The sequence below is a fragment of the Ptychodera flava genome, chromosome 12 (assembly GCF_041260155.1).
Source record: "Ptychodera flava strain L36383 chromosome 12, AS_Pfla_20210202, whole genome shotgun sequence".
NCBI lineage: Eukaryota > Metazoa > Hemichordata > Enteropneusta > Ptychoderidae > Ptychodera > Ptychodera flava.
In genome coordinates, this window is record NC_091939.1 from 32,673,728 (window position 1) to 32,687,627 (window position 13,900).

Below are 13,900 nucleotides of genomic sequence, written 5' to 3' on the forward strand. Positions count from 1 at the left end.
GGAAAACTATGAAATAGTGAATGACATCTTTGAAACTTCCGAAAGCAATGGCGGTAACGTTTGTTGACCTAAAATTAGCATAAAGGTTCTTGTCCAAAATAGTAGGTTTCTCGGATCATAGTTAGGACATACAATGCTGGTGCCCGTACTGTTCGATTGGAACTGCAGCTTGATTTACCGCATCCGAGGACGCTAATGTATCGAGAACGTGATTACGCAAATTGGGAAGATTATGACACTGGCATAAAATGCATTGTACAACATTAGTATCTCAGTGTATATATTAAAGGTATACTGTCACCTGTTCGAATTTTTCCACAGTTACCATGGAAAGAGAAAATCTTACCAATCACAGATTTTAAGCGGGTGGCCGCTTTTTAAAAACAGCGCCCCCACATGGGCATTTTGAATACCAAGGAACGCCCCTTCGACCATATATGGGCATATTCAAGTTACAGGTGACTGTATACCTTTAAAGCTACAACTTGCATTTTAGAACCAGCAAGCATGTTTTAGGTTTTGCAACGCTTTACTGGACGTAATATTAAGTTGAAACATTTACAGTGTATGAATCACAGGGGGCTCGTATTCCTTGTTTATTTGTGTCTGTGTTTGTTTGTGTGTATGTGTTTGTGTTTGTTTATTTGTTATTTTAATAAAATAATAGCGACAAGCTATTTTGTTAATATTTGTTAATAAAGATCACTTTATTTATTTGTTTGTTTGTTGATATGTATTTCCGATGGTTAGGGTTAGGGTTAGGCTTAAGTAAGGGTTAGGGTTAGGGTTAGACTTATTCACTCCCTCTATATATTCAGACAAGGGGAGCAAGTGGGATTCCAACATCTGTATTTTAAAGTCAAGAAAAACACACCAATTGAAATATTGGGTTAGTGGCAGCATCATGTCCCGTACTTACCACACCTATCCTTTAATTCGATGGAAAGGGCAAAAATCGGCGATATTTAGCATATTTCTCCTTTGATTCGTACAGTTTGTACGGCAAAACATAAGTGTCACACTTTGGCGGGTTAGTACGTCAGTGAAATTCAAATTGGACCAATCAGATAGCTTGTTAGCCCTGTCTTGGCCCGAACTGGGGACGTTACCATTGTGGGGCTCGAACCAGGAGGAATTTACTTTGGTGCATTTTGCCATTTTCTTTTTCCCTTTACGAATCGGTTCACGACAGCTTTGTATGCCGCACCATTCACTTTTGTCTTATGAGAAGAAGGTTCCACTAGAGTACTTCAACTATACATCTGTGCGAAACGCACTCATTTCCAATCAGTTCATGAGATGTACGGAGCTTATGGTGGTAAATGCAAAAACATGAGCGTAAACCCGGAAGGAAACAAATACAGAGAGACTGTCGCCACGGTTGAATTTCCGGGGCTGGAAAAGTTATTCTTGGTATTGGTTCAATTCTGATAGTTTTCTAGCTATCGAAAGTAAACTACGGGCAGTAACCTTCCAACTACGAACAATACCGTACTCGTCCGAGTATACTATAAGCCCCCGGTTCGGCAACACTTAACGGTGGTAAAAACTATGGGAGGGGCTCGAGCAACCCATTTTTTTCTGCCACGGACGCTTAATTTATGATAATTTTATGCACGATTTTTTCAACTCCTCTGGATGTTTCTATCGCTTTCCAAATCAACTTTATCCAAAGAAATTGATTACACAATCTCTGAATACAGAAATGACATTTTGGTAAAATTTCAGCGTCGAAAAAAAAAACAAAACTTGAAACAAAGACATCATGTACATATGTATGCTGCTGATCTGAGTAAATGTGAACTGGCATAGCATGCATATTGCCTACACGGAAAGGCAACTCAATATTCCTGTATCAAACCGTATACATCTTGTGAAAACAACAACATAGCAGTGATTGTAATAGTCACAAGGAAAAAGGCTTCACAAATGAAAGGATAATTGCTTCAAACAAAAGCAACTGCATGTTCAGAAGATGAAAACATAGATCGTGGCCGTCAATGAAAATAAACCATGGCGGATGTGTGTGAGACTATTATATTTTGGGCGACGGGGGTGGGCAGGGTCAAAGAATCAAGAAAGCACTGGAAAAACGTGCCATTTTCCTTACGTTGCTGTCAAGGGAACTCGAGTTTCCAATTGTTTTAATGGTATAATCATGGTTTTAATGGTTTAATTCTTTTAATAGTTTCTTTATTATTTGAAAGTATGATCCGTTGTCATGAACAGTGACTCAACGACTTTTTATTGCATCCTCGATATCTGCGAACACGTATTAGTCACAGGCACGAATGAATCTTGCTGTGGTAGAGTCGCTTGAGAACTGGCGTACGCGCAGTGTTGTGAGTTTAACAAGCTGCCTGATTTGTCCGATTTGAATTTCACTGACGTACTAACCCGCCAATCAAAGTATGGCACTTACGTTTTGCCGTACAAACTGTACGAATCAAAGGGGAAAGATGCTAAATATCGCCGATTTTAGCCTTTCCATCGAATTAAAGGATAGGTGTGGTAAGTACAGGACATGATGCTGCCACAAACCCAATATTTTAATTGTCTGGCATTTATTTGGTGTGTTTTTCTTGACTTTAAAATACAGATGTTGGAATCCCACTTGCTCCCCTTGTCTGAATATATAGAGGGAGTGAATAAGTCTAACCCTAACCCTAACCCTAACTTAAGCCTAACCCGAACTTTAACCCTAACCCTAACTTAAGCCTAACCCTAACCATCGGAAATACATATCAACAAACAAACAAACAAACAAACAAACAAACAAATAAAAAATTAAACTGCTCTTTATTGACAAATATTAACAAAATAACTTTTCGCTGTTATTTTATTAAAAATAACAAATAAACAAACAAACACAAACACTTAGACACAAACAAACACAGACACAAATAAACAAGGAGTACGAGCCCCCTGTGTATGAATCAGCAGACAAATGTGACAAAGATGTAAGCTCAGCTGGTATAAGACTTGTGGATCTCCATGGCCACCAAATTTATAACAAAGTGTTATTAAGTCTAACGTTCCGGGAGATCACTTGTTTGGGTTTATTAGCGACACGATGTTTGGTTGATATTGCGTTGTCCACAAGTGATCTGTCCGTATTTGACTAGTTTCGAAGAACTGGACACAAACAAAATTTGTCAGTATAAATTTTGAAAGTCCGAGTGCGTTTTCAATTTCAATGAAACACGAAATCAACTTCCACGAGGTAGAAGGGGGATTGACTAAAACTTATTAGAAGCACTAAGTCGGAAACATTCAGGTCAGTCATTTAGCAAACAAAATATCCGACTGTGTCCCATTTTCCCAAGATAAGCTTATATCGCAATAACCTGGTTTTCACCTTGGCAATGTTTGCGTCGATCATTTGCATTCATAAATGCGAATTATTAAAGGGCCATTATTTGTAACTTTTGACCATCTTTACCTCGAAAAATTCCATGTTGGAGGCTCATATTTGTTGCACAATTTTGTTTTACGAAGAAACAAACATGATTAGTGATGTTATAGCCACATAAAACTGCTAATTTTTGTTCAAACGTGTTGCCCTTCCGAGCTCGTTCGTTGACGTATGGCATGCGCAGCTTGCTGGGGAGAACGCAGATATGGGAAACGCCGCGATCACGCCAGATGTACAAGTTCACGTTTATTGCGGGATCAAAACAACATCGCGTCGTTGATTGCCAGACATCTGGCTACGCAACATGCTCGGACAATGGACTACGACGTAAGTACCGGGCATAAGAAATGAATATTTAATAATATTTTGAAATTGCTGTGAATGGCTCGCGCAGGTGCAGAAGAATGCCTACGTTGCAATCCGTGTGTCAACAGAGTTTGTATTTATGTCCGGACAAGAATTGAAATTTTCGTTGTAAAATCACATGTTATTTAGTTGTAGGGTACGTAATGTTTCCGAATAATATGCGATTCTCTGTTATTTGACAGGCTATTCAACATGAGCCAGTGATCATTTCAATCAAAGCAAACGGAAAAATCGCCAGAAGATACAGCTAATGGAACTTTTATTATGTAGCAGTTGATCAGATGTAATGAGCCAATATACGTTGGCGTCCTCGACGTTGAATCTCTTGTATCAGAAGGGCGTATAAGAGAGACGACGAGGGGAAAAGGTGACGACTTTACGTGTCACCTAACAAAGTCATGTTCACCATGTTCACTGATGTGCCAACTGATGATCTCGCGACATATTTTAGATTTATCGACACTCAAGTTGGTCATTAAATATAACATTAATCTGCTTCTGTGAAACTGTAACAATATTGGTAACATTATTGACATTGAGCTTCAATCAGCATATATGAGTCGGGGATAAGTCTGTAGTGTGATTTTTATGAGGGTCTTCTTTACGGAACAAGTTGTTTTCTTTGACTTTTTGCAATTTGCGTCATGAATTTCATCTCATATCGCTCTAACGGTGTTGATACGTAGTAGGTGGTTCTTTCACCATTTGACCTTGCCAGGCACATTTTGATGAAATAGGAAGATAAATAGACTATCTACTGCAAGCATACCCTCAAGACGCGTTTCAATGAATTTCTTGAAAACTGAAGGATACCGTAACGATTTGGGATCTGCTTTAGTTTGGTAAGTTTCCGTGTACTAAGTTTTCTCGGTGTGTTTCGTCGGTTTACAACTTGCTTGGTCTTACATGTAGCTGTTATTCGATCTTGTTCTCTGTATATTGTTCCCTGTATATTTCAAATATCACCTGTTCACCTCGTACACTAATCCCAGCTTTCAGGCTGCTACTTAGGGTCTAATGCCAGCCCTGTGAAACGAGGATCGGTATTTACAATCGACTAATGTCCATACTAATCTTCACGCAATGTTATAAAAAGCTGATTGGCAATGCATTCCAAAATAGTCCACGTTCAACTACAGTTCATCTGATTTCAACGTTAGATATTCGCTATTGATTCGACGAGCCTCCCTTACCAACAGCTTTCAAGCTGCTACTTAGCGTCTAATACCAGCCCTGTGGAACGAGGGTCAGTATTTACAACCGACTAATGTCCATTTTTAAGCAAAATACGCCCAATAAAACTCAGAAAACTTGTTTGTTGTGGGCTTTGTTTATGCTGCCCAATAAAACCAAATGCTGCAACTTGTGCATAACAGGAAAGCTCCTTATAATTTATTCAGACAGTAAATAAACCTTTAACAAGCGAATAGAATTACTCTCAAAATGCAGACACAGCAGCAAATTCCTTCTCGTCAATCACTGACCCACCATTGGCCACAACTACTTATTTGCCAATGCACACCCGCCTGCTACATAATATCATCAGTCCCACAATGCAGTAAATTACCCACAAGTCTGTATGATGTGTACACTCGAAGGTTCATGTAATTATAACTTTTCCAGTTCTGCATATTGAGAGTAACATTTGTCATTACAATGACCATTTGATAATATCTAATAAAAGTACGGTCCGATTTTTAGTAGAAATTTCAACATCACCATTAAACGGCCACAAAATTGATGGTTTACAGGGACTACAAATAACACACTTTTGGGAAGTTTGTAATGACCAACTGAGGTGGTCACTTTCAGTGTAAAAGTTAACATGCAAATTTCTTTTGTAGATCTATTTGAAAGAAATTAATATCCTTTTGTTTGACAAAACAGGTGCCAAAAGACTCCTTACTTTCCATGAAATTATTGTGTATCACTGGCTCTAAAATTGTTTGACAATTTCACAAAATTGATATCTCCTCTCTCAATCAAGTATTATTTTTCAAATCATTCAAACTGGACATTGAGCACAGCCATGTCCTCAAAAGTACTGTTTCCAAATTTTTATTACTTGTCTACAATTTTCTCTGCACATGGGAGACTTTCCAGACATCAGTGAGGAACCTCCGAGGATACACATCATAATGAATCATGGGATATTCCATGCAGAGTGAGTCCTATTCCCGTGAAATCCTCACTACTGATGAAACAGCCTGCAGAGTGGCAACTAGTACAAGTTCCTAGATTCTCAGTGCAAAAATGCATTGAGCGATCTACTTTGCCGGCATCGACAGCTAGCAAATATATATATATATATATATATATATATATATATATATATATATATATATATATATATATATATATATATATATATATATATATATATATATATATATATATATATATATATGTGGGGGGTGGGGGTGTGGGTGTGGGTGTGTTTCGGTGTAGGTGTGTTTCGGTGTAGGTGTGTGTGTCTGACGTCATCGTCTACGTGTGTTTTTCACGGAGCTGTAAAACTTCGATTCGGAGGCGCGAAGTTGTGTGACTCGGCGATAAAGTAAAGTGTACGATGACAAATAGAGGAAAATTCCGTAGGATTATATATATTTATCACATTAACAGTCTTTTGAGCTTTTGTTTGATGTGGACGGATCAAAATTATTTTTCTTCAAATATTTCCCGTGTTTTATATCCTGGGATTACTTTCACTGCACAAGTAAACGGCCCATCGCCCAATAGCTATGGAAATGATTTGCAGGGTACTTTCATTCATGGATCCGATCAAGCTGAAGTGTTGATATACTGAATGCCATCATACATGCTGATTCATACGTGAACTTATCAATCGCTTTCCCGAATCCAAAGCAAGTCGGCAATCGGTTGGCAGAGAGGTTTTACCGTGCTGACAATGGACAGACACAGTAATCGGAGTTATTAAAAATATAAAAATATAATCTAGATCAAGACAATTGTTCAACACATATAAAGGATTGAGCACATATTTGCCTCAGTCGAATTTGATACGAGCAAATAAAATTTGCTGCTTTCAGTGTGCAACTTGCGAGCATGTCTATAGGGTGAAATTTTCTTTAGGAAGACATTTATTATTTACCATTATTTATGAGCCTGTACAGGTTTACCACCGGTGAGCAAACTGTGTATGACTTATTTAGCACGTGCCTAGTTCATGGCGTTGCAGTTAACATAATAACTGCTGACGTCATGGCAACTATACTGAACTGATACAGACTGTGACATCACTCGATATTGAGCGGTTAAGTCCACCGGTATTATAAAGGAGTACCAGCTTCGAATTTAAATTATCGGATTAGGCCATTAAAATCGGATCCTTTGTATAGAGCCTACTAAATATATATGGAAAGTATGCGGTTAAAAAAGGATGATGAAAATTTTACACAATAAGTTTATTTTATTTACTTTTCTGTTTCCACGTAAATTAGTATCCATTTAAACCCCGGCTCGAAAAGACATGGGACCAGGATTAACTAAGGTGTTAAGAAGGTTATAAGGTGTTTTTGCCATTAGAGTTCTTTGGAAATTGCAACCGTTATGTAAATATCTTGCTGAAATTTGGGATAAATGCGAATATGTAGGATTTCAAGTACACTTTACATAATTTGTAGCAGAAAAGCTACATAGTGTAGTCCTTTTTATTTTGATTTGCTTGTTTGGTTGTTTTAAACCTCACGAACCTACGCACGGGAACGCGAAACAAATCATTCAACTCCTTCGGCCCTATTGAAAGATCCCTATTGAAAGAGAAACAAGACGACTGGAAATCAATTAGTTACCTAAATAAGATTAAACGTTTTGAAGTCCTAATAGTCTTTGTTAATTCCCTACAATCATTAATCTCCTTAAAGCTAAAACCACAACCAATAATCACAACAACGTAGATATTGGGTTTTCTACACTAAAAAAGTTACTTTCACATGTATCTATGAATTCAAAATGTAATGCAGTCGTGTTTACCATAAACACACTCCATTAAAGGCATGTGTTGGCACCAGATTGTCTCATCAGAAAATTTACCCACCAGATTACAATTTCAATGAAAACAAAAGGCTATCACACCTCCATAATCCTCTTACAGACTAGAACAAAGGCGATCCCAGGGATCGCGAGCAATCAATGCCTTTAAAGCTGCAAGGGCATAACTAAAACCATCATCCATTAAGTGATTAGTGTTCAGTTGATATCAATATTATTCATCATGCATGGGAGAAATTAAATTTGCTAACCCATTATTATTATTAATTTTAATGATGTTTGTCACGCAGTAATGACGTTTGTCACGCAGCAATGAAGCCCCAACAAAAGCTCCGTCTGGACAAACAAATTGGAATTATCTCGTTCTCAACAAAAACACTCAAAGTACATGTCCTTGGCGTACTGCCCAATATATCGAATGCCTCGCGCTCCGTTTTTCCAAATGAAACCTGAACGATTGATGGGAAATCAGATGATGAAATGAGAAAAAGATGATATACTTAAGAAACTTTTCACACAAACATAAATTATAGCGTGCAGAAGAAACAAAAAACTGAAAGACACATTGGTCAGAACGAAATTTAACGGAGAAAAGAAAGAAGAAACAAACTAATCTAATCGCGCTGCTTGACTTACCAGGACAAAATTAGGTTCTTTGTTGGAAGAACGTAGAACTGCACAAAGAAAACAATATCCCTACACAAACTGAGGAAAGAAAACTCTTTGCAACTAATGAGAAATCACATCCAGGTTTCGAAACGTAATCCTTACAGGATCACACCATCAATATTTTTTGCACTACAGATCCGGCTACGTCTCGCCATTGCTTTCCCTTTCAAACAATACACAGATTCACTCCATTAAACATTTAATACACAGACCCGTAGCGTCATTAAGTACACAAACTTTATAGGTGGGCAGTCTCTTTCCCTGGCACTCAGTCTTTGGTATCGTGTTTTCTCTAGTTCTGTCACAAAACCGACTGACCGACTCTTTAATTTTCTTGTAAAGTCACGAATTGTTCTTTGTGCGAAGGCTCTACCATATATTAGTGTTGTTAACAATTTGTCAAGTTTTTACTCCATACACAGTTAAACACACGCCTTTGCCTTGAATAGTGGCCTGTTGGAAGTGCATGCATATGACATTTAAAGACATTTTCCGTAATCTCTTACCGAATTTGAATTTTGAAATCAGTGCATTGAACGGTGACCAATCAAACACTGCTGGATTCAGTGTTCTTCGTTTGTTACTGATAAATATTTCGGGGTTATTACACGAATTTTGGGCGATACCGCGTTGTATTCGAGTGATGTGTCCGTATTTTGACGAGTTGCGCAGCAATAGACGTGTGTACATAAGCGAGAAAAAACCACAGTCACTCGTGATCTATTCAGCTCTTAGACTATTCGCCAATAGACGTGTGTACATAAGTGGGAAAAAACCAAAGTCAGGAAACCAAATGGCTATTTCCTATAGGGATTATGCCACCATGTCATCTTCGACGCTCGATTTTACTGTAAAAGTAGCAAGTTCGTCTATCATGTAACCGTCGATCGTTCCTAGCATTCTAAAAATTCATACTTTGTACTTAATTTGCTTTAAAAACGCTCGTTTCGTTTGATTTTCGGCCGAATTCGAGAGACACCTTGCCAAATCATAAGCGTGAGCAACATTCCGGTCACCTCTTGGGTACGTTCACTTTACTGACGTTGGGCCGCCTACCAATGAGGGGTGACTGGAATGTTGCTCACACTTATGTTTTGGCGAGATGTCTCTCGGACTCGGCCGAAAATCACACGAAATGAGCATTTTGTTTTGGCCAGAGCGCGAGATTTGAACGCGACCCTCTTTGGGAGTTGGTCAGATGTAGTGAGAGGCGACAGCGAGAGAATACCGCGTACGCATAATAAGACGTCGCCGTACTCTACATCTGATTTTAATCAGATTGGGTACAACTGTACTTGTGCCCAAGTGCAATGCCCATGAAGTGTCTGCAAACAACAACATTTTGACCATAATCATAATGACGTTTCGGATTGTCATTTGTCTTATCGCTCAGCTGTTTTATATACATGTACATATTCCAACGAAGGTCATGCATAACCGCGAAGGTCACGCGTACGCGTCGCCGTAAGTAGTTCGGTTACAGTGAAAATATAATTCGTATTTTCAATAGTTAAAATATGGGTTCATATCAGTACCGTCTGAACAATGGAAGAATGGCAATACAGGCATAGCATGTATGATAATTTTTAATACACAGATGGTAACTTTAGCCATATTTTCATGATATGACACTTTAAATTACAAAAAAATATTATACATAAGAATTGATGGGAGTGCTTGGGAATACCTGGAATAGCTCTGTGTGTGTTCGAGAGATAGCTTGTTCCCTCTTTTGTCTTATTACCTCCACGTTACATTTTGTAAACGTTGCATTGTTAGACATTTGGAGACTTCATGCTTGAGCCATCCTCAGCCATTCAGTGCATATGTCAAAATTTGTAAAGGACAAGAGCTGAAAACGTCTTTTAGACAAAAGATATGGGTACTGCCACAGTACAATTTTTGTAAAACATGGTTTGTCAGCTGACCTGGTTGAATTTTAATTAACTCCTGTTTTCCAATTAGCTTAATGGTTTCTCAGAAAAAAGAAGACAAACAATGATAACAATTGTCAAAAATCAACCATATTGGTATTTTCACTGCATGTTTATACATCATAAGAACAATATACCAAGAACCCTGCGACCCAGGTTTCAAAGCAATGGGATAAGCAGTTTCTGCGAAATGAATATTTTGACCATATACTGACAAAAACATATTCTCAAAAACATATTTTTGCAGATTTTGCCATGATTTGTACACAACTGGAAGACAACAACCCTACCTAATCCTAGCCAAATTTCAAAAAATTTGGGCAAGCAGTCGAAGAGAAGTAGACTTCGTTATCAAAATAAAATAATGACACAAATATTCGTGAAAAATAGACATGCTAATCATCAGCCCGAAAATAAACAACGCATATGAGGTCTACCTTAGGTAATTTCAAACATTTTTTATCTATCTAAGGTAATTTTAAACATTATTTCAAAGCAATCTGACGGTACTTATTGGGAGTTTGACTTCTTACGAACTGAATATTTTTCTGCCCATTTGCATATTTTGGTAATGGCATATTTCATTTGAACAATTGCCATCTACCGTTCCGCTTACATCTACATATCAAATACAAAGGTGACGTTTGCAGCGGTTCTCAAGGCTTTGGCAATCAGACTAAATTTTAATAATAAAATATTTGGTATTTTTTGACCAAAACTAGCAAAAATTGTCCCAAAATAAACTTTTGCAGGTTTAGTCACTATTGAAAAAAACTCATATACATCATACGTAGGGACTTCGATATCAAATTGCGAATCAATCTGACACGCTGTTCCAGAGAAAATACCACACCTCCACAATTTAAATAAACTCAACTTAAGTCATCCTGATGACAGGTGCAGTGGTTTTCGAGATGAATATGAGGTCGGACAAACATGTGCACACAATATACACATTCATACATTTAAAGATATATACATAGACACCAACATACATACCAATATACATACATTCGTACGTACGTGTTTACCAGTAATATTAATCAACTTCTATTTTCCAATGAACTGACCAATAATTCTTCTTTCGAAATCGTTTTTTCAAATCTGAATGATACAAACGCTAACTAACCTTGACATTCCACGTCTACAATGACGACAGACAGTAACAGCCACAGGTACGTTCTGCACCGTCGTATGGTGTCCCGTTCAGTAGCCATGGCTAACAAAGACTACCGTATTAAGACTATTTGTATGCCTCACGCTCTTGATCTTTTGAATGTCACGTGATCAAACGTAGGCGGGGCGATGATGATTGAAAAGCTCTATAACTCCGGATATTTAAGTTTGTTACTAATGATAGTTGTCCTACTTAAAAGTAGGTGATAAACAATCCTGAATATGGCGACAACCTGTCTTTGAAGAGGTCTCATTTTGTTTGTACATATCATTTTGAATATTTCGCTTTCTCGGGAAAAAGACCTAAGAAAGCTTTGACTATTTGAGTCTTGAGGAATCAATCGACGGTACGATGTAATGATAACAGAGTTTGTTTTAGAGTCATATGACGTCGACAGACATAAAATGAGTAACATACAAGATGCGGTAAAGCCACAAACAGATAAAACATCACAAATGCTGAACGCAAAACACGGATGATGTAATTTTGGCTACTTACTAATACGGGTTACGTAAAACCAAATTGAACTTCATTTAAATAATGTCCATGATTTTTGTCGCTCCGTTTGTACATTATCTGTAAGCTACACTGATCCTTTGTACTCGCTTCACTGCAACGCCCCGACCCAAAAAACGACAGAAACCAATAGTTCAGCAGGAAAATTGTACGATGCGCGGCTATAACTTCGAAAACGCCCGGCTCTAATATTCAAAGGCGCATTTCCTACTCTTCAGTATGAAATAGGCACTTCCTTATCACTTGACTCAAATATGATTTTGTCCCCTTCCTTCATCTGAAAAAACTCATTTACATAATTATGAAATATTAGAATGGAAGGACCCCGCCAAAACAGTTGACGACACACTCACATACCTCGCACAATAGCTCTTCAATGGATTGTCTATTGCTTCACACCGGTACTGTTTGCCGAAGTATTTGAGGTACAAGAATCGATTGGTCACTTACTCGGCACAATATGTGCTTCACTCTTTGAGTATTGAAACGACATAACGACTGGAGTGCTCTTCACTACAAACGAATAGTTCGCAAGATTTGTTTTACAGCATGTATTGGTTAATTTTACAACATCCATGACGATAAAATATGTTTGTGAATATTATCCTTAGCTGCAACCATGAATGTGTAAAAGTAACCGCTGGTAAATAACGACAAAGAATATATTAAAGCATTTACAATAAGACGACATGCAAGCTAAGGAAGTCCATCATAGTATTGTGACCGCTCCTTGTCCAAACTTACGAAAACATCGCCACAGAATGCTAACGGACTTAAATGTATTGCCGTCATTACAAGTCTATATAAGTCTAGACGTCTCCGGCTGAAGGTATATTTCCACAAACAGAATTCAGATGAATCATCATCAGGCCATACAACTACGCTACCACAAACCCCATCCTGTAAATCTAAAGACTCAATTTGGACACCATCAGAATGTCGCAACTCTAAGCTTGACCTTTACATCAACTGTTTCAGAAACCGAGTCCGTTCTGAAATAATTAATACACAGTTTAAACCCCATTACAATCTAAGACATGCAGAGCGTAATGCTGTGAATTCTCTCAGGACGTACCAGAACATTGTCATTAAACAAGCAGACAAAGGTGGTGCCACAGTCATTATGAACAAGTCTGATTACTTACGTGAAGCAGAAAGGCAACTGTCTAATACAAAGTTCTACACCAAACTACAGAGTGACCCAACCGTGCAGTACAAAAGTGAGTTGAAATCTCTTATCCGCACATTTCCTGATGACATCTGGGAAGACACTGTTAATCTAATGCCTCAAGATCATCGCCCAGGAACTGTCTATCTCCTACAGAGCATACACAAACCAGGCAATCCAGGACGCCCTATTATATCGGGCATTGGCACCTTAACAGAGGGGATCTCCGGCTATATTGACACCATTTTGAGACCATATGCGATCACTACACCCAGCTACATACAAGATACCACCGATCTCCCACGCAAACTACGCGATATTGACAGTTTACCTAAGAATACAATACTGGTCACCCTCGATGTTGAGTCCCTACACCACGCTCTAATGGACTTCAAGCTATCAAAGATATAATATCTGATGGATAAAAGGCCACCTACACCTAAAAAACTAGCTGAATTTGTACTCACTCACAACTACTTTAAATTCAATGGTTCTTTTTAATGTTGATGTAATCTTCGTAGTTTCATAGGGATCGAACCTCGTCGCATTCATTCTTATCATAAACGTCATAGGGTATAATTAACGACAGACGGAAGCGCTGTTCCATGACCAAAAATCTAATCACTTAAATGTCATTTCCGTGA

The 13,900-nt window shown here is 38.1% G+C and overlaps 1 protein-coding gene across 1 annotated transcript in view; it reads right to left on the reverse strand.

Moving 5' to 3' along the window:
- The window catches only part of LOC139146340 (adhesion G protein-coupled receptor L4-like), a 45,559-nt gene extending 33,939 nt beyond the window's left edge, over window positions 1-11,620 (reverse strand). Inside the window, exon 1 of the mRNA XM_070717747.1 lies at window positions 11,525-11,620. Within this exon, the coding sequence (XP_070573848.1) occupies window positions 11,525-11,612 (88 nt within the window). The 5' untranslated portion in view covers window positions 11,613-11,620. The remainder of the gene's footprint in view (window positions 1-11,524) is intronic.
- Between the last annotated feature and the right edge of the window lie 2,280 nt (window positions 11,621-13,900).